The 21,471-nt window shown below is 42.8% G+C and overlaps 1 protein-coding gene across 1 annotated transcript in view; it reads right to left on the bottom strand.

The window, feature by feature from the left end:
• LOC309565958 (mucin-2-like) overlaps positions 1–21,471 on the bottom strand; it is a gene marked incomplete at its 3' end in the record, with an annotated part of 251,710 nt that overhangs the window by 50,557 nt on the left and 179,682 nt on the right. Inside the window, exon 12 of the mRNA XM_082270986.1 lies at positions 12,639–12,734. Within this exon, the coding sequence (XP_082127112.1) occupies positions 12,639–12,734 (96 nt within the window). The remainder of the gene's footprint in view (positions 1–12,638; positions 12,735–21,471) is intronic.

The following is a 21,471-nucleotide window of genomic DNA, read 5'->3' as shown; positions in this document are numbered from 1 at the left end:
TGAATCTTTTGTTTACAAGTTCTCAACTACAATTGGGCTTTAATTATTATTAAAATTAATCTGGCTTTATACATTCAGTGTGCCAAAGATTTTGTTTTTTCCCATCTGTATTAGTTTCTCTGTTTTGTGGGATTATTTGCTATATTTTTTGTTTCAGATATCTGTTTGATGCCATTAGCAATTAGCAAGGTGAAGAAGGGCCAAAGTCACGGCTCTCTGCTCAGAGCAGAGGGGGAGAACTGAGTGATCGGTGGTGTTTGAGTGCTCAGTTCTTACAGGGGACAGAGGTGCGTATAATTTTTTCTTTTAATCCCGAACTTCTCTTTTTTAGAGCTTCATGAGGTTTGGCATATGGACATCATGCTCAAGTTTCTGATGCTCTTGCCTCGACTTATCTTCTGCATGGGGCATTGTGGAATTGGATGCCCAGCATGTCTGTTTTGATGTGGCACCCTTCTTTGAGTACAAGTATTTTTTAGCTCTGTTGTAGTGAATAAAGCAGTGATTGATTGTGTTGGTCTATTCAGGATTGCCTGAGCTGAGAGTTTGATCACTCCAACCTGCCTTTGACATACGTTTCCAGAGCATAGGGCCAAGAGATTCAAATGATCAGTTGAATATTTATCATGCCCTGGACATTGAATGGTAGGAGGCATCCAGTAGGTGGCTGGGGATGTGATAAATATGCAGAAGGCCTGAAAAGAGTGTTCTTCCCTAAGGGGGGGGGGGGGGGGTTCAAATTCTCTTGTGGCTGCTGCCCCTGATGGCAGCTCCACAAAGACAAAAAAATGCAATCTGGGCCTCAGCAGCTGCTGGTCTGAGACCTTGGGGAAATTTGCCAGAGGATTAAATTTGCTGGAGGGTACTGCACTTAGGTCCTGGTCTGGCAAAGGACCTGGTTAATCTCCCTTACTGAGGATCTAACTGTGGATGCTGATTAACAGACAGGATCTAGAACACTGTGAGTAAAGACCTTTCTGGGGACTAATAGTTGTACAAGTGCCCTGATGTGGTTGTAAAGGTTTCTATTTTTTTTTTTTTTTTTTTTTTTACTTTAATGCATTATCTGCATCCAATGCTTTCTCTCCCTCCTCACTAGACTCAGTGAGAGCAGTGGGAGCCATTGGCCACTGCTGCTGTCAATTAAATGTGGAAGCGGGAGGGTATTGCACTTCGAGCCACACTGTGTGTGTCAATAGAGCCTGCACAAATACCTCCCCTAGCAAACAGCTTTCTGCAGGAGTACTTGGAAGGCAGGAGGAGTCAGGACTGCCAGCAGGGGAACCCTAGAAGAGGAAGATCAGGGGGCTTTGTGCAAAAAAACATTGCAAAGAGCTTTTAATTATGACTTTTGTTAGTAAAAAAAAAAATAATAGAAAAAACCCTTTAAATCCCTTTAGGGGAACTAAGTGCCAGAAGTGGCTTTATCAACTGCTGCTGTAGGGTCTAGAGAGCTGCTATTAGAGAGAGAAGTTTATCATGGGGGGAGAAAGAGTACACTGACAAAGCCAAAGAATGGCAGACATAACTGGCCTATTCTATATGCAGCAATAACACTGCCTCTTTACAAAATATAAAAGAAAAATAATATAAAAAAATATGTCTGGGAATTTGGAAAAGTGGGACCACCCAGGCCAGAAACTTTCCCCTAGTTCGGCCACAGTTTTTTTGCAGCTCTGGATAATGGCCAATGCTCAATGTCGACTGTGACATTCCCATGCTCTTTCCTAAAGCACGTAGTTGCTCTCCGACTTACAGTATGCCTCTTATATAGGGATGTTCTGTTCCCTCCTTAGCACACAAGCAGTCTAATATGTTATCATTGTGCTACTCATTGAAGCCAGCTTACAGATGGCACCAGCTGCTGGCCCTTCAAAGGATGGTGCTGCTGAATAGCTGCTGCCCTCTTACTGTAGAGTGACACCCTCAACAGCGATGGCAGGCTCTAACCCCACCCTCTCTTGTTCTGCTCTATTAATCAGGCACTGCAGCTTCTCTGAAAAGTAATCCTTGCCCAGATTGCTTTTCAGAGACGTTTGAGAGACAGTGAGGAGGAGATATCTTCCCTCCTCACCACCTGCACCACCGCACTTCAACCGCATGCATTACACGCGGTTCAGGGGAGGTTGCATAGCGGTTCCATTCACCAGGGGGTATAGCTCCTGCCACAGCCATGAAGCAAAGCACCGCAGGTACGGCATGTGTACTCCCAAGGTTGCTGCCCAACCGCAAGGTTTATTGCCTCCCAACCTCTATTGTGAATAAGCACTATCAGTGCTGCTTTTGCTTGTGACTGGTGTTGCAAAAAGCCAGAAATTAAGCACTGGAACAATTCTGCCAACTCTATTCATAGCTAGTCCTGGCTGGATTAGTGGAAGAGACTGAATTGGGTATATGAGCAATGCCAGCTTTTTCCTTTTCCTTTTTACTACTTCTGTTGGTCGTAGCAGGCCTACCACCTCCTGATGAAAGCCCAGGTACTACTGATTAAGCCACCTAAAAATTCAGTTTTTATCTGATATGGTTTAAATAAAAGTAGATCTGGATTTTGCTGTTGCCTGTAATTCCTCAGCCAGAAATATGCTGTCAAAGTATGTTGTGATGGAAACTATTCTATGCTCCCTCCTATAGCATGTACAGCAGCCTTTCTCCCACCTATGCCTCTCATTTAGGGATGTCCTGCTCCCTCCTTAGCGCACAAATGCATACTGACTGTTGCCATTGTGCTACTTACTCAAGCTCAAATCACAGAAAATGCCAGCTGCTGGCCCTTCAAAGGATGGTGCTGCTGAATAGCTGCTGTCCTTTGACTGGAGTGTGACATCCTCAACAGCAATGACAGGCTCTAAGCAGTGCCTCAATGAAGGGTGGGCAAACCAAAACCCTGTAAAAACCCAACCAACATGTCCACCACCCACATCACCCCATCTTAAACAGTGGCCTGCAAAACCTCATTGCCGAAACCAGCATCCAAAGATGCAAACACATCAACTTTTCCAGTGGTGGTAAAAGTATGCACAGACAACCAAGTAGTCACCTGGAAGAACGCCCAAAAGACACTATCGCTTTGATGGAGTGTGCCATAATGGGAAAGAGATGAACCCAACCCTGAAGACAGGTGCCTGAACAATTGTCTGTGGAGCCCAATAACAAATAATGGCAGAGGCAGGCTTTTCCCCAGACTGTCTGTGAGCACAAAAAAAAGCATCCGACACCTGGAAGAAGACCATAGCAGACAAATACACACAAACTGCCCAGACCACATACAGGAAGTGCAGAGCAAGCTCCCTAGGGTTCAAAGATTCTAGACTCAGGAAAGGCGGGACAATGTCCTCATTAAGATAAAAATCTGACACCATCATCGAAGGGGAGATCTACAGGGAAACCACCTAATGCCTGTGCAAAACCAAATAGGGAGACTTACAGGATAAAGCCACCAGATCCAAGACCTGTGGTGCAGGAATGAGGGCTACTAAGAAGGTGACTTTTTAGGAAAACATAAGTAGGGGAATATCGGTACCACTCCCAAATGGAAGCTTTAGGAGGACAGAAAGAACCAAGGTAAGGTTTCACAGTGGCAATAGGAAATACACAGGGGGCACCACAAGGGGAACCACTCGAATATAGGTACAAATTTAAGGAGTGTGTGGCCAAAGGACTTTTGAAGAAGATCACCAGGGCAGAAACCTGGCCCTTAATAGCACTCAAGGTAAGCTTTTGTTAAAGAACTCAAGCTACTGAGAAGGAGCGTGGATGGGAACCCAGAGCCTCACACCAGATGATAAAAGTATTTCAGGTTTGATGATAAATCCTTAGAGGTACACTTGCACGTCTTCTGCATAGTATGGACACCGACCCGACAACCCCCATCTCTCAGAACTTGGCTTTAATAGCCATGCCATCAAAGCCAGAGAAGGCAAGGAAGGGTGATAGATTGGTCCTTAGGGCACAAGGTCCTCTTGAAGTAGCATTCACCAGAGGATGTCTGTGATCAGCCGCACCACGGTTGACAAGACCAGTCTGGAAGGACTAGAAGCACCTCTGCCATCATCCTGTTTAGATGGGATAAACAAAAAGACAATATGCCTATGGCACCACCAGCACATCTGTCAGGGGTCCCACGCCCTCTCCATGAACCTTGGTATCTTCCTTAAAGTGGAGTTCCACCCAAAACTGTTTTTGACAGGTAGCCGTCCTTACTTTCTTCTAACCTCGCTACGGCGAGGTATGTCAGAAGTGCAGAGCCCTCCTCCTCCCCCCCGCCCCCCGCCGCAGAGACATTCAGAAAGTGCAGCATGCTTTGTGCATTTGCATAAGAGATTCCCTTACCACGAATGGTGGTGGCAGTACCCGAGAGCCGATGGAAACATCAGCTGGGGTGGGGACATTGCTGGATTCCAGGACAGGTAAGTGCCCTAATATTAAAAGTCAGCAGCTACAGTATGCAAAGCTGTTGACTTTTAATTTTTGGAGGGGGGGGGGACACCGCTTTAAGAAGTTAACCACCAAAAGGGCTATGTCTGAGGTTCCCCGGCAGAGGTAGATCTGACGGAACATGTCCAGGTGTAGGGGCCACCCCCCTGATCCAGCATGACTGAGGCATCTGCCTGCCAGTTTTTCTGCCGGCCTGGGATGTACATGGTGGTGAGAACAGGTTGGTGTAATTCTTCCCACCAAACAATGCATGATGCCTTCAGCTCATTTTCTGTGCCACTCTAGTGGTTGATCTAGGTCACTGCGATGATGTGTCTGAATGGATCTTGGCTGGATGTCCACAGAGAAGGTCCGTTCATCACTCCAGGCAAGGCCTGATCACTCACAGGCCCAGGACATTGATAGGGAGCCAAGCATCTTCGGTTTCAAATGACCCTGTGCCGATCTCAAGCCCAGAACTTCTCTCCAGCTGGACAGGCTGGTACCGGTCATCACTACTCTCCACCAAGGGAGTACTTCCAGGCTTCTAGGAAGGTTGACTAAGGCCCCCAGAGGTAAGAGGCCCCGATTGATCGACCCAGACGAAGCTGGTTGTCCAGTGAAGTGGGAGTTTTGTCCCATTGTGCTAGGATGTCTCTCATCAAAACCCTTGTAGGGGACGGCGCATGCTGGGCCACTGCAAAGGTAGACACAATGAGACACTGGACTGGCATGCAAGACCAAAGAGAAGACTGTCTGTGTCAAGTTGAATTTTAGACTTTGAAACCCCAATTTCTGGATCAAGGTCAAGACAGACCTTTTGGGACTTAGGACCCATCAGAAGTCCTGCAGAAAGTGCATCATGGTCTCCACAATGTCCAAACACAAGTGAATCTCCATTCACAAAAGTCCCAGTGAACTATATCCTATGGTTCCCATCTCTTATATTTCTATATTCTTTTTCATTTCTCGTCCATTTCCCATGGCTCATATTGATATTTCCATTTCTATTTACCCATATATTTTTTATTTTATTTTTTTTATTTTATTATATTTTCTATTTTATTATTTTCTATTAATTTATTATTATTATTTTTTTCTTTTTTCTTCTTTTTTCATTATGGTTTTATTTTTGTATTTACTCTACATTTACTACTCGCTTTTCTTGCCCTGTTGAGTTCTCTTCTCTTCCTCTATTTATTTTTGGGACATGGAGCTATCCGCTGCCGCTGTCTCTCCCTCCTGCTGTTTGGCCCCCATGGTGTTCCCCGGCACACAAAGCCCCCGTAGTGCATGCTGGGGCCTGTAGTTTGGGCGGCCCTCTCAGACGCTGGAGGGATCCGGACGTCTCTCTTGATGTCACGTGTCCTTTGTTCGCGCCTGCTCGCGGGAATTCTGCCATCTCCCCCGCGTCGGCCGCCCGTCTTTGTGTCGGCGGTCATGTGATTCCGGACGCCGCTTCGACCAGGGGAGCCCTTCATGGATGGATCACCCATGGATGGGTCATGCCTTTGATATCTCGGACAGGATGTGACTAATGTTGGATACGCGGGGACACTGCTGGGTGTAACCAACCACAGATGCAGTCACTTCCCTAATTAAGGCAAGTATCCCTCTGAGAGGCATATATATGCACTCAGAGGGGAGTGTTCCATAACACTTGGCCACTGCGGATGGGCTCACACCCTTGCTGTCCACATATTGTTTCACCTTCCCTACTGGATAAGTTATAGGCAATTGCTTTTGATTGTCTCTCTCTTAAAAACTGTGTGGGATTTACCTGATCCTATTGACTTATTACTTCCCCTGTACTATTTAACCATAGGTATTGATCCATCCTATCCCTGTGCTCCTTGTGACTGCTATCGGGGTACTGCCTTGGGGAGGTAAGCGACGGACAACTAATGCTCCTAGGGCCTTGCTTGGGCCCGCTCCCCACCTCTTGCTCTGAACCATATTAGCCCCCCCTTTCTTCCACCAGTGTAACCAAAGGGAGTTACACCAACTACTTCTGGCAATTGGGTTTATGTATAACCATTCTTCTTCCACCCACTGGCTGAACGGTCTATATGAATGCATCCCGCCATTGCGGTAAGTGGATGCATCTGTGTATTTGTTAATTTAGTATTATTCTCCCTTTTTTTGCTTTGATGGAAAAACAGCCTAACATTTCTGCACACCCTAAAAAACTCCATGCATGTTTTCTATATTTCTGTAGATGTTGATGTGGTGATTACATGTTCTTTACATATTTCCTTGAAGAAGGAATCGCAACTCAGATTCCGAAACATGTTGGACGTTTACAACTATATGAAGAACCAGTGATCCACACTCTTACATTGGGCTACATGCAATACCACTTGAACATATTCTTGTGATTATGTTCTTCAGTTTTTATTAAATTATGTGTTTTTGTTATTGTACGTTTACATTTTAATATTGAACAATAAATGTTACCTTTTATTCAACTTTCCTATTCTTTCATACTTTTATACTACCTAGCCTTGTCCAATTAAATTCCCCAGGGACACTTGCTTGTTTCTTTCACAAATTATTTTGGGGAAGGGACAGTAGGCTTTGCTTTTGGCACACCTATGTATCTACCCTTTGTTCTTACCATTCACAAAAGTAGGTCATCCAGGTAACCTATCACGGCAATCCCCCTTTGTCACAGCAATGCCAGGACAAGGCCAACAGCTTGGTAAATATCAAAGAAGCAGAGACCAAACTGAAGGGAAGCACCACAAATTGATAATGTGGAATTCCTGACCGCAAGGCACAAGAAGAGTTGTTGCCTAGCACAGTGGGGACCGTGCAGGTACACATCCTTGATGTCTATGGAGTCCAAGAAATACCCCTGATGAGGGGAGGCCACCACCAAACGGATGGATTCCATCTTGAACCTCTGCACCTGCACAAGCAGTTCTGGGTCTTGAGGTCTAGGATTGGGTTGAACCCTGTCCTTGTTAGGATCCATGAACAGATTTGAGGAGAGCACCTGAAAATGCTCCAACTCCAGGATCGGGGCGGAGAAGCACCATCCCATACAGAGCCCACAGGTGGGACAGGGGTAGTGAAGGCTGGACAGAAAGAACTGTTCTGGTGGACAAGAACAAAAATTTATGTTGCAGTTCGTGGGCCCACTTTTTGGGAATGAAGAAAGGCCTTGGCCCATGAATCAGTGAAGACGACCCCCACCCTGGAAACATATGGGGCAAGCCTATATGCTAAGGGGGACTTGTCCAGGGCTTCAAGGCCTCATAAGACCAGAAGCACTTGGCACCACTTGCACAAACCATGAAAGCACACTACAAGGTCCAGCCCAACGGACAGCAGTCTATGGTATCAGCATGGTGAGTACAAAGGTTCATTCCAACATACAAGGGTCCTGCGATTTGCCAGGTGAAGATCTGGGAAAATCCAGGGAGCTCAAACAACAACAAAAAGGCAGCCGAAGATCCTCATTAGAATGATAAAGTAATTGATTTCATAAAAACAAATAGTAAACTTACATGTAAAAATCTTGGTAATCAGCATAGCTGGCAGATGAAAAACACTACAAGGTTGTCCGCAGTGTGATTGATGAAGAAACTGCAAGGCTGTCAATGTGAGAGCCTGTCCTATCCCTCTAGTCAGCATCAGGGAGATAAGATCATGATGGCAGTCAGAAAGACGGCCATTCATCAGCATTCTGCACAAGAGCAGTCTACCTTGTGGAAACACCTTTGTGTCTGTGAGAAGTGGGGGACGGTGCTGGGGGCGGTCAAATGCGTTTCAGAGGTTTACTCCATCTTTCTTAAAAACCTACCCTTTTAGACTAATGTCTATGTTTTTATAGTGACAGCTCGAGTGTGTGTGTGTGTGTGTGTTGGGGGGGTTGGCATGGAGCTGAGTTTTTTGTTTAATTTCCCACTAGGCAGTGTTATGTACTCGCTTCCCATGCTGGTTGTAGCAATTGATTTGGCTATGTAACTACAGGGAAGAGGGAGAACCAGTGTTTACAGATAGCAACATTGTAACACTATACCTATAATCAGTACTCTCGGCACATCTATTTACATAGCCAAATCAATTGCTACAACCAGCACGGGAAGCAAGTACACAACGCTGCCCAATGAGAAATTAAACAAAGAACTCTGCTCCTGCGCAAAACTTGTTGTAACATCATGGCCCTCGCAGTCAGCATCTGAGATACCAGGCCGTAGCACCAAGCCAGTGATAGTAGGCCTAGTGCAGGCGACCGCTACTGCCTTACGGTCTACAGGGACCTTAAAAAGAGGAGATACCTCTATTAGTAACATTGATGCTATAGTCAACCTAGAGGTGGGAGGATCCACCACAGGAGTTGTGATCCACTTTTTCAGAAGGGCCTCCTCTGAGGGGCAATAAACCAAAAAACACTGAGGAACCATAAAATTATGTTTTAACCTTGTAAACAAATATATCCATGTAAGCAGGGGCAGAAAAAAAAAACTTTAGCCAAATGAGCTGGCAGGTTCAAAAGGGGAGAGCCACTGCCTCGGTAGCCATAGAAGATCTACAATCAGTAGTGTTCTCCCCACCACCTTAAGTGGAACCGCCACCAGTGCCTATGCCTGCATGGGAACAGTGGCAGAAGGCCTCTCCCTTGGATACAACAGTCAGGAAATATATAAAAACATGGCAGTTATGTGTCCACTGCTAAATGAGTGCCACCCATGAACTATTGCAGAACTGATACACATCTAGCAGGAGCCCAAACTGCACCAGGAAAAAATATAGCTGCTCACTATAAACCTTAGGCCATATGTGGAATCCAGAATAATTCATATTCCCATCGAACACCTTCCTGGATATAGGCCCATCAGTTGTGGGTGCTGCAGTGATCACCAGCTGGACACTGGATCAATCATGGATACATACATATTCGCCAGCACACCAAAAATCTTGCACAGCAGTCCGAAGAAACTTTTTATTGCAAAAGGATCACATTAAAATAGGTGCAACATTTCGGAGTCGCGCAGGTCCACTTCGTCAGGCATGTGATCACATGGCAAATATGTATGTATATGTGGAATCCAAACACATGGCCTGGCGTTTAAAGGGTGTCTGCTCACTTCATATTTTCTGGGAGCAGCCAGGATTAGATCCTGTGACCTGCAGGTCGCACAGATGCTTCCCAGGGTCTCAGCTGGCTGAGCCATCTCTACTTCTGCTCAACAGGGCCTGGTGCCAAAAGAAGCCCCAAATCTCCCCTCCAGCGTTGAAACAAGGACAGGCTTGGCAGGGAAGCAGGAAAAGGGAAATGTCCCTAGTAAACATGGCAGCGTGATACTCTGCCTGAGCCCTGTCCTTACAGTTCTGCCTCACAGATTAAGAGAGCCAGTCCTTAGCATATCCACTTCCGGTGTTCTGTCAAAAGAGCCAACTAGTCAAATTCTCCAATTACGTCACTTCCGGTGACTCTCCAGCATCAGTAATTGGAGATTTCGACGAGTTGCCTGTTTTCACAGAACACCGGCAGCATATACACTACAGTACATGATGAGTTGGCTATTTTGATAGAACACCAGCTAAGGAGGAAAAAAGTTGTCGCCGCTTTGGAGGTGGCCATGTTGTTGGTTACTAGCAGGTGGACTAACAATGTCCACTTATTATATCATCTACTGTAGTGTATACGCTGCCGGTGTTCTGTCACAACAGCCAAGTCCTCGAAATCTGCAATTACCTGATGCTGGAAAGTCACAAGAAGTGTCGTGGTTTGAGATTTTGATGAGTTGGCTCTTTTTACAGAACACTGGCTCAGAGACAGAGTGTGGGCGGAAGTGACCAAGGAGGAGAGGGGGTGCCAACAGTTAAAATGACGGGCGCAACATCCTGCCCTGATAGTCCGCACAGCCCTGGTCTAAATTTACTGATGGGGAAAAAAACAACAAAAAGAAAAGGGGGGCCGTCTAACTACAGTATATAGGGACACAAGTAGGGCTACCCAACATCTGCAAGCACTGGGGCCCTAGAGAAATGCCCCGTTACAGTACACCCAACGTGCAGTGCCCACAGCTCAGGGAGGGGTTAGGTACAGGAGCCCAGGCCTGAAGTGGAGAAGAAGAACCCCACAGGGCTGACCACCCCAGGGAGCATCCGCGCCCTATACCATCTCCAAGTAGGGGAGGAGAGCACCTACTTACCAATCCAGCAGAGCTTGTGGGTGACACTTTCGAGACAGAACGGCCTCTCCACCAAAGGGGGCTGTCAGCCATGGTAACACTGTGACACTGCAGGCATACAGTAAAAAACTAAAAAGCTATGGAACCACAGGTTCCAGAAGGAAACTGGGTCCTAACTCCTGAAGCACTAAGCAGAAATACCTGGCTTGCCTATAGCAGAGAGGGGGTTTATGCCAGCTATGACTGCCCATAGGCAGTGTTTTATTCATTTTCTGCCTAGTGTCTTACTCCTGTAGGTGGCAATGGGAACCCTGCGGTCAAGAATAGAAGAGCTGTGTCAGACATTGAATATAAGAGGAATGTATTTTGAGGCTGATCCTTCTGTCGGTCAAAGCGGGCCCACTACCTCTTGATTAAAATACACGGGCCAAACCACCTTAAAAATCCTTTTTAACTAATATAGACCAAATAAAAGTAGATCAGAGTAGTTCTTCTGAATGCAAATATGCTATTAAATTAAAAACTATTCTTTCTGGTTCCAAAATACCAAATACACATTTAACCACTTCCTTACCACTGGGCGTCATATGACGTCCTGGGCTTTAGTGTGGATATCTGGGGATGCATGCAGCTGCAGGTATTATTCAGATAACATTTTTTTCAGCCGGCGATTCCCTTCACCATAAGAACCATCAACAATCATATTGGCTGTTTAGCCACTTGATCATTCTTACAGGCAGCGGAAGGGGACATACCCCCTCCCGCTTCTATCGACTCGCCCATGCGATCGGCAAGCCAGGGAAGTAATTGACGGTCGGCGGAAGTACAGAGACTGCGAGGAGGCATGCATTCCTCACTACCACATATGTAAACGGCGTTCATTCCATACATGTGAGGTATCGCTGCGAACGTTAGAGCAAGAGCAACAATTCTAGCCCAAGACCTCCACTGTAACTTTAAACTGATAACCTTTAAAAATGTTTAAATCGTCGCCTATAGAGATTTTTAAGTACCCAAGTTTGGCATCATTCCACAAGTGTGCGCAATTTTAAAGCGTGACATGTTAGGTATCTATTTACTCGGCGTAACATCATCTTTCATATTATACAAACAAAAGTGGACTAACTTTAGTGTTTTTGTTTTTTTTTTAATTCATAAAACATTTTTTTTTCCCAAAAAAACGTGTTTGAAAAATTCCTGCGCAAATACCATGAGACATAAAAAGTTGTAATGACTGCCATTTTATTCCCTAGGGTCTCTGCTAAAAAAAAATATATATATAATGTTTGGGGGTTACGAGTAATTTTCTAGCAAAAAAATGATGATTTTTACACGTAGGAGCGGAGTGCTATAAATCGCCCAATATGGAAGTGGTTCTTTTCTCCAAATCTGTATTTGAAAGATTTGCCTATTGTCTGTCTTGGCTCTGAAGCCACATTAATAGGACACACTTTTTCTGTTATTTTTTTTTATAAATATTTGACATGCCATTCCCATGTCCTTTTCTTGAACAATAGCTGTGCAAATGGAATTTGCTTCAAAGTTTGGAATTTATGGAATTCTAACAGGATTCACCAACGACATACAAATCAAACCCAGACAGATTCTCTCATCCTTAGTTTTAAACCTCGCAGTATCAATCCATGAGAATTAATCTTGCCACAAATACATGTGGGAGTATATGTATTTAAAATTATTTTGATGTATTTCGTTTTAGTTTTAGAAAATTAAGGGAAAGGTTAAAACACCTGGAATTTTTTTTTTTTAACAATCTGTGTCCTCTGTGGAAAGAGACTTAAATAATTTCTGCTGTCCTGCCCTGCCTTTTTTAGAAACCCATAACACATCACTTAACAAATGTATAAACCTTAAAATATAAATCCATTTTACATAAAAACTTTACAGCTTCCCTTTTAATATTTAGGATGTCTTGTGTGTCTAGGTCCTGTTATGGTAATTAGTATAGCAATCACTTACTGTTTTTTACTTGTTTGCTTTAAAAACAGTAACTTATATAATTTGAGCTCAGACATTGCAATAAAGGTCTAACAGTCTGTAATACTGACATAGACAACTCACCATTCCACCCATCAATATGGTGACTGAAATGAGGCATACACTGGTATCTCTTAATCCACATTTTCTTAGGTCTCCCAAGATAGTAAATGTTGTTTCCTTAAGTAGCAAGAAATGAAAAACCTCAGATTAGATTAAAAATAAATATCTGTTATAAACTTTAAATTCAATAAGTTAAAAAAAAAAAAAAAAAAGTATCAGGACAAAAGAAAAACAAGGAAATAACATTATTTTGTGCATTATACTGATATCAATAGTATATGCTATAATACATTGCTCTATACAATGCTGGATAACAAAGGGGTCTTCTATATGTATGCACACAGCAGAGGTGTAACTAGAACCTTCAGGGTCCAGGTGCAAGAAACCATGAAGGCCACCCATCAGTGCTCACCAATGCCACCTATTGGTGCCACCTATCAGTACTCATCAATGCTGCCTATTAGTGCCCATCAGTGCCTCCTCAACACAACTCACGACGAGTGAGAGCATCTATATCATACAGCCCAGAGCCTGCACTGACAATTCCCCCTACCTCCTCCCTTGCACGTCCCTCCTGCGTCTACTGACAGTAAACAAGGCTGGGGGCCCATCTTTTAAAAAATGTTTGTAGGAGTAACAATGTTCTTACCCTATTATCTCTTCCTTCCCTCCCTGGCACAAACCCTACTTGATCTGTATTTATTCATTCTGACATTAAACCCTTCAGTCTAGTGGCTAGTATTTTTACATATATTTTTATGTCTACGTTTAATAGAGATATTGTTCTATATCTAGACCACTGGGTGGTATCCTGATCTTCTTTTGGTATTACTGTAATGTGAGCCAAACATTTTTCTTTTGTTATTTCACTTCCAAATACCAGGGAGTTCCAATACATACATAGTTTAGGAACTAGTATTTCTTTAATTTTTTTTTTTTATAATAAATAGCTAAAAGGCCACCCGGCCCTGGGCTCTTTCCTATAGCCATCTCTTTTAAAGCCTCTAAAGTTTCTTCCTGGGTTGTGGCTCCTTCTGGTTCTATCAATTTTCCTCCTTTAATTTGGGTAGCTTAGCTTCTTTTAAATATGTTTGCATCCTTTCCTTTCTCTCTAAATCATGTAACTGTTCTCCAGGGGATCTTACTGCATACAACGCACTGTAGAAACTTCTGAAATACATCTGTAATATCTTTTTTTAAATGTACTAATTCTCCTGCCCTGCTTCTGTCTTTACTTAATTTATTGAAAGTTCTCCTTGTTTCCTGTTCCCTTAATATTAATATATTTAATTTGTCTCTTTTTAATGCTAACTGAGGTTGTGTATCTTTTTTCCTTTTTTTATAGCTTTGTTCTTTTTTTGTATATTCATATTGTTCTGTTATGCCCCGATAGGACTTAATGTAGAGTGGGATGTAAACTGCTTCATTGATACTCGCTAGAAGCAGTAGCCATTTCCCATTCTGGATGACTGTACATTATATTAGATTTCCTGTATTTCTAATCTTTATATACATATGGATTTATATCCATATGTTTATATGTATTCGTATATATATATATATATATATATATATATATATATATATATATTATTCATTCCATCCGTTCCAAATATACTGTATATAGATTTTTACTTTTATTTATGAAAAAAAAAATCTCTTTTATATGTGTTTTGATATGTTTTTTTTTTTTTTTTTATGTTGGGACTCCTCACCTTATTCCCAATTTGCATATTCTCAATATGCATTTTTAACCATCATCCAATTTGCATATTCTCAATATGCATTTTTAACCATCATCCATATAGTTATAGTGGATACTGAGTCCTCTGCTTTGTTACTTTTGCTTATGGGGTCTTTCCTGTTTACATAAAGAATACTGGAGGTAGGCACATTTAGGAGTCAGCGGGACCGGATATGCTGCTCTGGCCGCTGTTCTAGAATGTTTTCCAATCACTAACAGGAAGTGCTGTCATCAAGATGGCGCCGAAACCGGAAATGAGGTTCCAACCTCCTCTCTATCTCTCTTCCTTTCATCTATTATCATAACAGGAAGTGATGTCACCAATATGGGGGCGGAACTGGAAATGACACCCTGGCCACCCCCAGCGTCCCCTTTAGGAGAATGTGAAGCAGGTGAGGACATCCCATATAAAAAGGAACCCTGTCATGTATCATTACTGCTCCTGAGGAAGCGTATTAACTTGAAACGGCCATAGAGCAGTGCTACATGCTAGAGGTCCATAGCCACCAGTACTACTCTAAGTCTGGTGGCTCTTTATGTAAGTGCTTTCATTGATGTCTGCACTTTATGGATCAATATTGGATGTTTTATTCAGATTTTAGAGTTGCCTGTTATGCTTTATTTTAAATAAATACTACACCATCATTTTCTCTCTCCTATGTCTGCTGATTTGTACACCTGTCCTGTTGGAGTATTAAAGAAGGAGATATCCTCTGGTGTGAACCCCCTTATATCTGGCTTTACTCAAGATCTGATACTACATTAAAAATGCATTTGCTGTCCTAACCAGGCAGCGTATCGGTCTGGTGAGTGCGCATTCTTATCTTGGTGAAGGATCACTGGTTGAGGAGTGTCTGTTTTAATTACATATATTGGCACTGAATATCAGCACACATCTGTGGATTTATTTAAAGTACTTTATATGTTGTTACGGACTGAATTGTCATACACACCCTTTTTTCACATCAGTATTTTGGATTATTTGTCACTTAAAATCATTATTTGTGCGCTGCAACCTCATTTTACATGTTATGTTGGTGTTTGTATATTCACACTGTTTGCTATTGCTATTTTATTTTGAGGAGCTGACATTTATTTTACTTTATCATATATATTTTTATGTCTACGTTTAATAGAGATATTGGTCTATAGCTAGAGCACTGGGTGGTATCCTGATCTTCTTTTGGTATTACTGTAATGTGAGCCAACAATCCTTTGTTATTTCACTTCCCACTTCCAGGGAGTTCCAATATGTACATAGTTTAGGAACTAGTATTTCTTTACATTTTTTTAAAATAAATAGCCAAAAGGCCACCCGGCCCTGGGCTCTTTCCTATAGCCATCTCTTTTAAAGCCTCTAAAGTTTCTTCCTGGGTTATGGCTCCCTCTGGTTCTGGTTCAATTTTTCCTGCTTTAATTTGGGTAGCTTAACCTCTTTTAAATATGTTTGCATCCTTTCCTTTCTTTCTAAATCATGTAACTGTTCCCCAGAGGATCTTACTGTATACAACGCACTGTAGAAACATCTGAAATACATCTGCAATATCTATTGTTAAATGTACTAATTCTCCTGTCCTGTTTCTGTCTATACTTACTTTATTGAAAGTTCTCTCTTTTTAACGCTAACTTAGGTTGTGTCTTTTCCATTTTTCTTTTTTGGTATATTTATACTGTATTCATTTTTCAGTAACCATATAAATAATTCAAAACGTTACAAAAATCAACTATCATATATAAACAGTGCTTATACACATTATTGTACATTCTTAGTAACCCCTCCCCTCTCTCCCCCCCAATGCCCAAAAAAAAAAAATAAATAAAAAGGTTATCCTCCTTCCATCTCAAAATCTCAAAATCCCTCTCTCTTGTGTTTTATAGCTCCTAATCTTGGCCCAGACCTCTTGGCCCAGACCTCTAAGGTCCAGGTATTTTTACTTCTAGGTTGTATCACCTATCAGTCTCAAACACCTCTAGGCCAAATCCCGATATGCCCGTGGAACCCAAACCATCTTTCCCAAATCTACCCTGCTTTGTGCACACTCAATTCCCACCCAACTTTTGCCTTTCTTATTGTGAATCCAATCTGCTATTTGTGCTATAGAAATTGCCTGATAGTATTTTTTCAAATCAGACACCACTACCCCCCTGACCTTTTTCCCTTTGTTAATACTGCATAAGCAATTCTAGGATGTTTATGTGCCCATATGTATTTCAGTACCATTGCTCTTAGCTTTCTGAAGTAAGCCTGGGGGAGGGTAATTGGGACCATTTGGAATATGTTTTTAGGCTTGGGGAGAATAGTCATTTTTATTGCATTTATTCTGCCCAGCCAATGAGAGGGGTTTGTGTCCAAGGGAGGTCAGTTGTTCCTTCACCTTATTCAATATGGGTATATAATTTGCCGATTACACGTGTAGATATAATTTGCCTTGTGCAGAGTCGCTAGGGATGTAGTTAAGCTAATTCCAAGATATCCCAGTTCCTATCTACACCATACAAAGGGGAATTTAGGCAATATTGCCTTTTGCTCTATATTTGATATTGTATTATTCAAAATCTCAGATTTAGTTATGTTGACTTTAAAGTTTGATAGCTTCCCGTATCTTCCTAATTCCCACAGCACTATCAGGAGTGTTAACCTAGGGTTAAAGATAAAAAAATATGTCTGAATTTTTTATGGATTGCTGCTAATAAGGGTTCTAAAGCCAAATCAAACAGCATTGGGGAGAGGGGGAACCCTTGCCTAGTCTTGTTATGTAGCTTAAAGGGGAGGACAAACTGCCGTTCACTCTTTTTCTTGCCATTGGGTAAGAATAGAAGGCAGAGATCCATCGCATGATCCTATCTACAATGCCTAGGTAGCTCAAGGTTTCAAACATGAAACTCCGATCAACCCTGTAAAAGGCCTTTTCAGCATCGACCGACATTAGCACGGCCGGAAGGCCCTTCTTTTTCACTTCATGGATCAAAAGAAGTAACTTAAGGCAGTTGTCCCTTCCCTCTTGCCTGGACACAAAGCCTACCTGATCATTAAGTATCCTCCTAGGCAGTAAAGGTTTTAATCTCTTTGCTATAATTTTAGCAAATATTTTATTTTTTTTCCAAACTAGCTAAGATTTTTATGTCAGTGTTTAAAAGGGAAATTGGTCTATAGCCGTGAGGTCTTTCCCTTCCTTTAAAATGAGAGTTATCTAAGCAAGCAGAGACTCTTCTCTTAAGTTCTCTCCTTTCCCCACTGAAATTCTGTATGTACATAATTTAGGAACTACAATTTTTTGAAACCTTTTATATTACATAATAGAGTACCCATCAGGGCCCGGGCTCTTCCCCAGGGCGATATTCTGTATTGCCCACCCCACTTCTACATGTGTAATCGGGGCCTCTAAATCCTCTAACTCCTCCCTAGGTACCCTTGGGAGGTCAAGCTCCCGCAGATATTCCCTCATGGCCGGATCTTCCTTTCTGCTTTCCCTACCTTCCTCTTTCTGTCTAACATTATAAAGCTGACTATAGTATGAGTGAAATACCTGAGCGATATCTGGGGATAAATGCACTATTTTCCCATTCTTCATAATTTTGGAGATAGGGGTGCTTTTTTTTCTCCCTTACTGCTTTTCCTAGCCATTTCTCGGGTTTATATCCTCATTGGTATTTTTATTTCATAATTGTATGAAATGCCTTTTTTGTCTCCTGCTCCATGAGTACCATCAGTTCCCCTCTCTTCTCAATTAGCTCTCGCTGCTCTGGGATGCCATTGAGTCTAGTCCGTTGTTCTAGAATGTGGATCTCCATAAGTAACTGGTTCTTCCTCACCTTCTTTTCCCTCTTTCTCTATTTTTCAGTTCCTTTTCCACCTTCTCAATTATCTCAGGGTCCTGAATGAGCGAGTCATTCATTTTCCAGGCTCTTTCCCTGAGTGCTGCTGTTAGTAGATCTAACTGGGCCTTCACTGAGGCATGATCAGAGAGTGTAATGGCCTTAATGGTCGCATCCTTGAGGGAAGTTAACAGTTGATGCTCTATTAAAATATAATTAATCCTTGAGTAGGAGCCATGTACTAATGAATAACAAGTATAATCTCTTAGTTTTGGGTGTATGACTCTCCAGGCATCAACCAACTGACATTCCCCCAATAGGCTTCTACTTTCATTCTGCCATTAAAGTGGGAGACGAGAAAACCCCCTCTGAGTCCACACGTGGGTCCAATCCCATGTTAAAGTCTCCCGCTACACAAGCCTCCCTTTTTAAAATATTATCAACCTTTTTCAAAATTTTTCTCAGGAACTTATTTGGCTCTCTGATATGGGAGTTAATGTTTGCAAAAGTACACTCCATAGCAAATAATTTTCCCTTAATATACAGAAACCTTCCCTCGGGATCTTCCAGCTGCTCCTTTAGCGTGAACATGGTATTTTTATCGAATCCAATCACTACTTCCTGTGAGTGGCTTGAAACCGAGTCACCATAGAACCACATAGGGAAAAGACGGGATGACAATTTAATCCCCGAGGCATGTGTAAGATGTGTTTCTTTTAAACAGGCCACTCCCGCCCCATAATGATGAAGTTCTGTAGTTACCTTATGCCTTTTGCTAGGTGTATTCAAGCTCATGATATTATATAATACTAAATTAACCAAAGCCATGGGCAGCCACAGGGGCAACTAGCACATCCCTTTTTTCGGAGAGAGGTCCTGTATGGTGAGGAGAAAAAAAAAAACCTACCCCAAGCACCCTTCCCAAGAGGTTAACCCCTTGGAGGGTTGGACAAATGTTCAGATCCTATTCCTTGTACAGACCTAGTGACACACAGCCATCAGTAGTCTGCAAGATTTTGGAGGGGATGTTAAGGGACTATATACAAGACTTTAGTGATGAAAATTGTATTATTAGTAGTAATCAGCATGGATTCATGAAAAATCGTTGTTGCCAGACCAATCTATTAACCATCTACGATGAAGTGAGTTGCAATCTAGATAAAGAAAGGCCTGTAGATGTGGTGTATCTGGACTTTGCAAAGACATTTGACACAGTTCCCCACACAAGCTTACTGTACATACTAAGGTATGTAGGTATGGACCATAGGGGGAGTACCTGGATAGAGAATTGGCTCCAGGAGAGAGTCCAGAGGGTGGGGATAAATAGGGAGTACTCGGATTGGGCTGATTTGGAAAGTGGGGTCCCCCAAGGATCTTTCCTGCGACCAATCCTGTTTGATTTATTCATAAATTACCTTGAGGAGGGAATATCTAGCACAATCTCGGTATTTGCGGATGAGACTAAACTAAGCAGGGCAATAACTTCTATGCAGGATGTGGAAACCTTACAAGCAGACCTGAACAAAATAACGGGGTGGGCAACTACATGGCAGATGAAATTTAATGTTGAAAAATGTAAGGTAATGCACTTGGGCGTCAGAAACACGAACACAAGCTACTCACTAGGGGGGGGGGCCTCTGGGTGAATCTAAGATGGAAAAGGACCTGGGGGTCCCAGTGGCATGCAATGCCAAGCCACTGCAAGCAAAGCCAACAGAATACTGGCATGTATAAAAAGGGGGATTCCCTCCAGAAATAAAGAGATTATTCTCCCACTCTACAAGACTCTGGTCCGGCCACATCTGGAGTATGCCGTCCAGTTCTGGGCACCGGTCCTCAGAAAGGATGTGCTGGTGGGAGTCCAGAGAAGGGCAACAAAAATAATTAAGGGAATGGAGGATCTAAGCTATAAGGAAAGTCTACAAGCATTGAACCTATTCTCTCTGGAGAAGAGACGCTTGAGAGGGGATATGATATCAATGTACAAATACTGTACTCATGACCCTAGCGTAAGGAACAAACGTTTCAGAGAAAGGGAATACAATAAGACACATGGCCACTCACTAAAACTAGAGGAAAAATAGTTTAACCTTAAAATACGTAGGGGGTTCTTTACTGTCAGAGCAGTGGGGATGTGGAACTCTCTTCCACAAGCAGTGGTATCAGCAGGCAGCATAGATTCATTTCAAAAAAATATTAGACAGTCAGCTTAAAGACCACAACATACAGGGGTATACAAAGTACGGTTAACATCAAACACACACACACATCATAGGTTGAACTGGATGGACTGATTTTCAACCTCAATAACTATGTAACTATGTGTTGCCTCCCATCCATACCTTCCTAGTAGGAAACCTCTCCGGCACTCTGACCCAACCCCACCCACTGGATCGCCAAGCCCTCCAACCCTCTCTCCCCGCCCGCCAATCCTAGAAGGAAAATAGGGATGGGAGAGGAGATGCCCGCACCTACCTACTCTACCCTCCCACCTCCTGCCCCCCCCTCTCCACCCGAGACCACCACTCCTCCCTTGATATCACTGGCACATCTGAGATCTCCTTCCACCCTGGCAGGACCTGGAGTGATAAATTCAATTTGTTTCAGAATCCTCCCAAATCTTCTGGGAATCTCAAGACTGCTGTGCGACCATCTTTTTTACCTTTGAGGAAAGCCGGGAAACCCCAGGAATAGGAGATATTAGAAGCCTGCAGCTGATCTATCAGAGGTTTAAGAAGTCTCCTTCTTGTCAGAGTCTCAGCCGACAGATCAGCATATAGCTGTAGATTCGCTCCCTTAAGGGTAATCCCACATGCATTCTGAGCATTTTCCATAACTATCATCTTTTCTTCTACATAATGAAACCGCACAATCATATCTCTTGTGGCGCTCCCACCCTGGCTTCGATATCCTCCCACCCTGTGCACTCTGTTGTTTTTTAAAGTTTCTGGAGGCTCTTTTCCCAGCATAGGATTATAGAGACTCCACACTACTGTTATCAGGTCTTCCTCCCCCTGTTTCTCTGGTAAACCCTTAATTCACAAATTTTTCCATAGGCTTCGATTATCCTGTCTTCTAGTTTTATATAGTAGGGAATGATTATCTCTCTGCAATAGCTTAATCCATTTACTCAGATGACCAAGTACTTGGTCATGTACATCTATTCTCCCTCCACGTCCTCCACACGGCCGAGTACCTGTCAAATATCTGCCCAGACTGCTGCTATATCCGATTTCAAGAATGTTCCCATTTTAGTCAGCAGTCCCTCTGGAGCTTCTTAAAAGAGGCAGGCTT

Source organism: Pelophylax lessonae, assembly GCF_965119305.1.
Source record: "Pelophylax lessonae genome assembly, chromosome: 10".
Classification (NCBI taxonomy): domain Eukaryota; kingdom Metazoa; phylum Chordata; class Amphibia; order Anura; family Ranidae; genus Pelophylax; species Pelophylax lessonae.
Note: the sequence above shows the minus strand (reverse complement) of the source record. Positions and strands in the feature narration are given on the sequence as shown.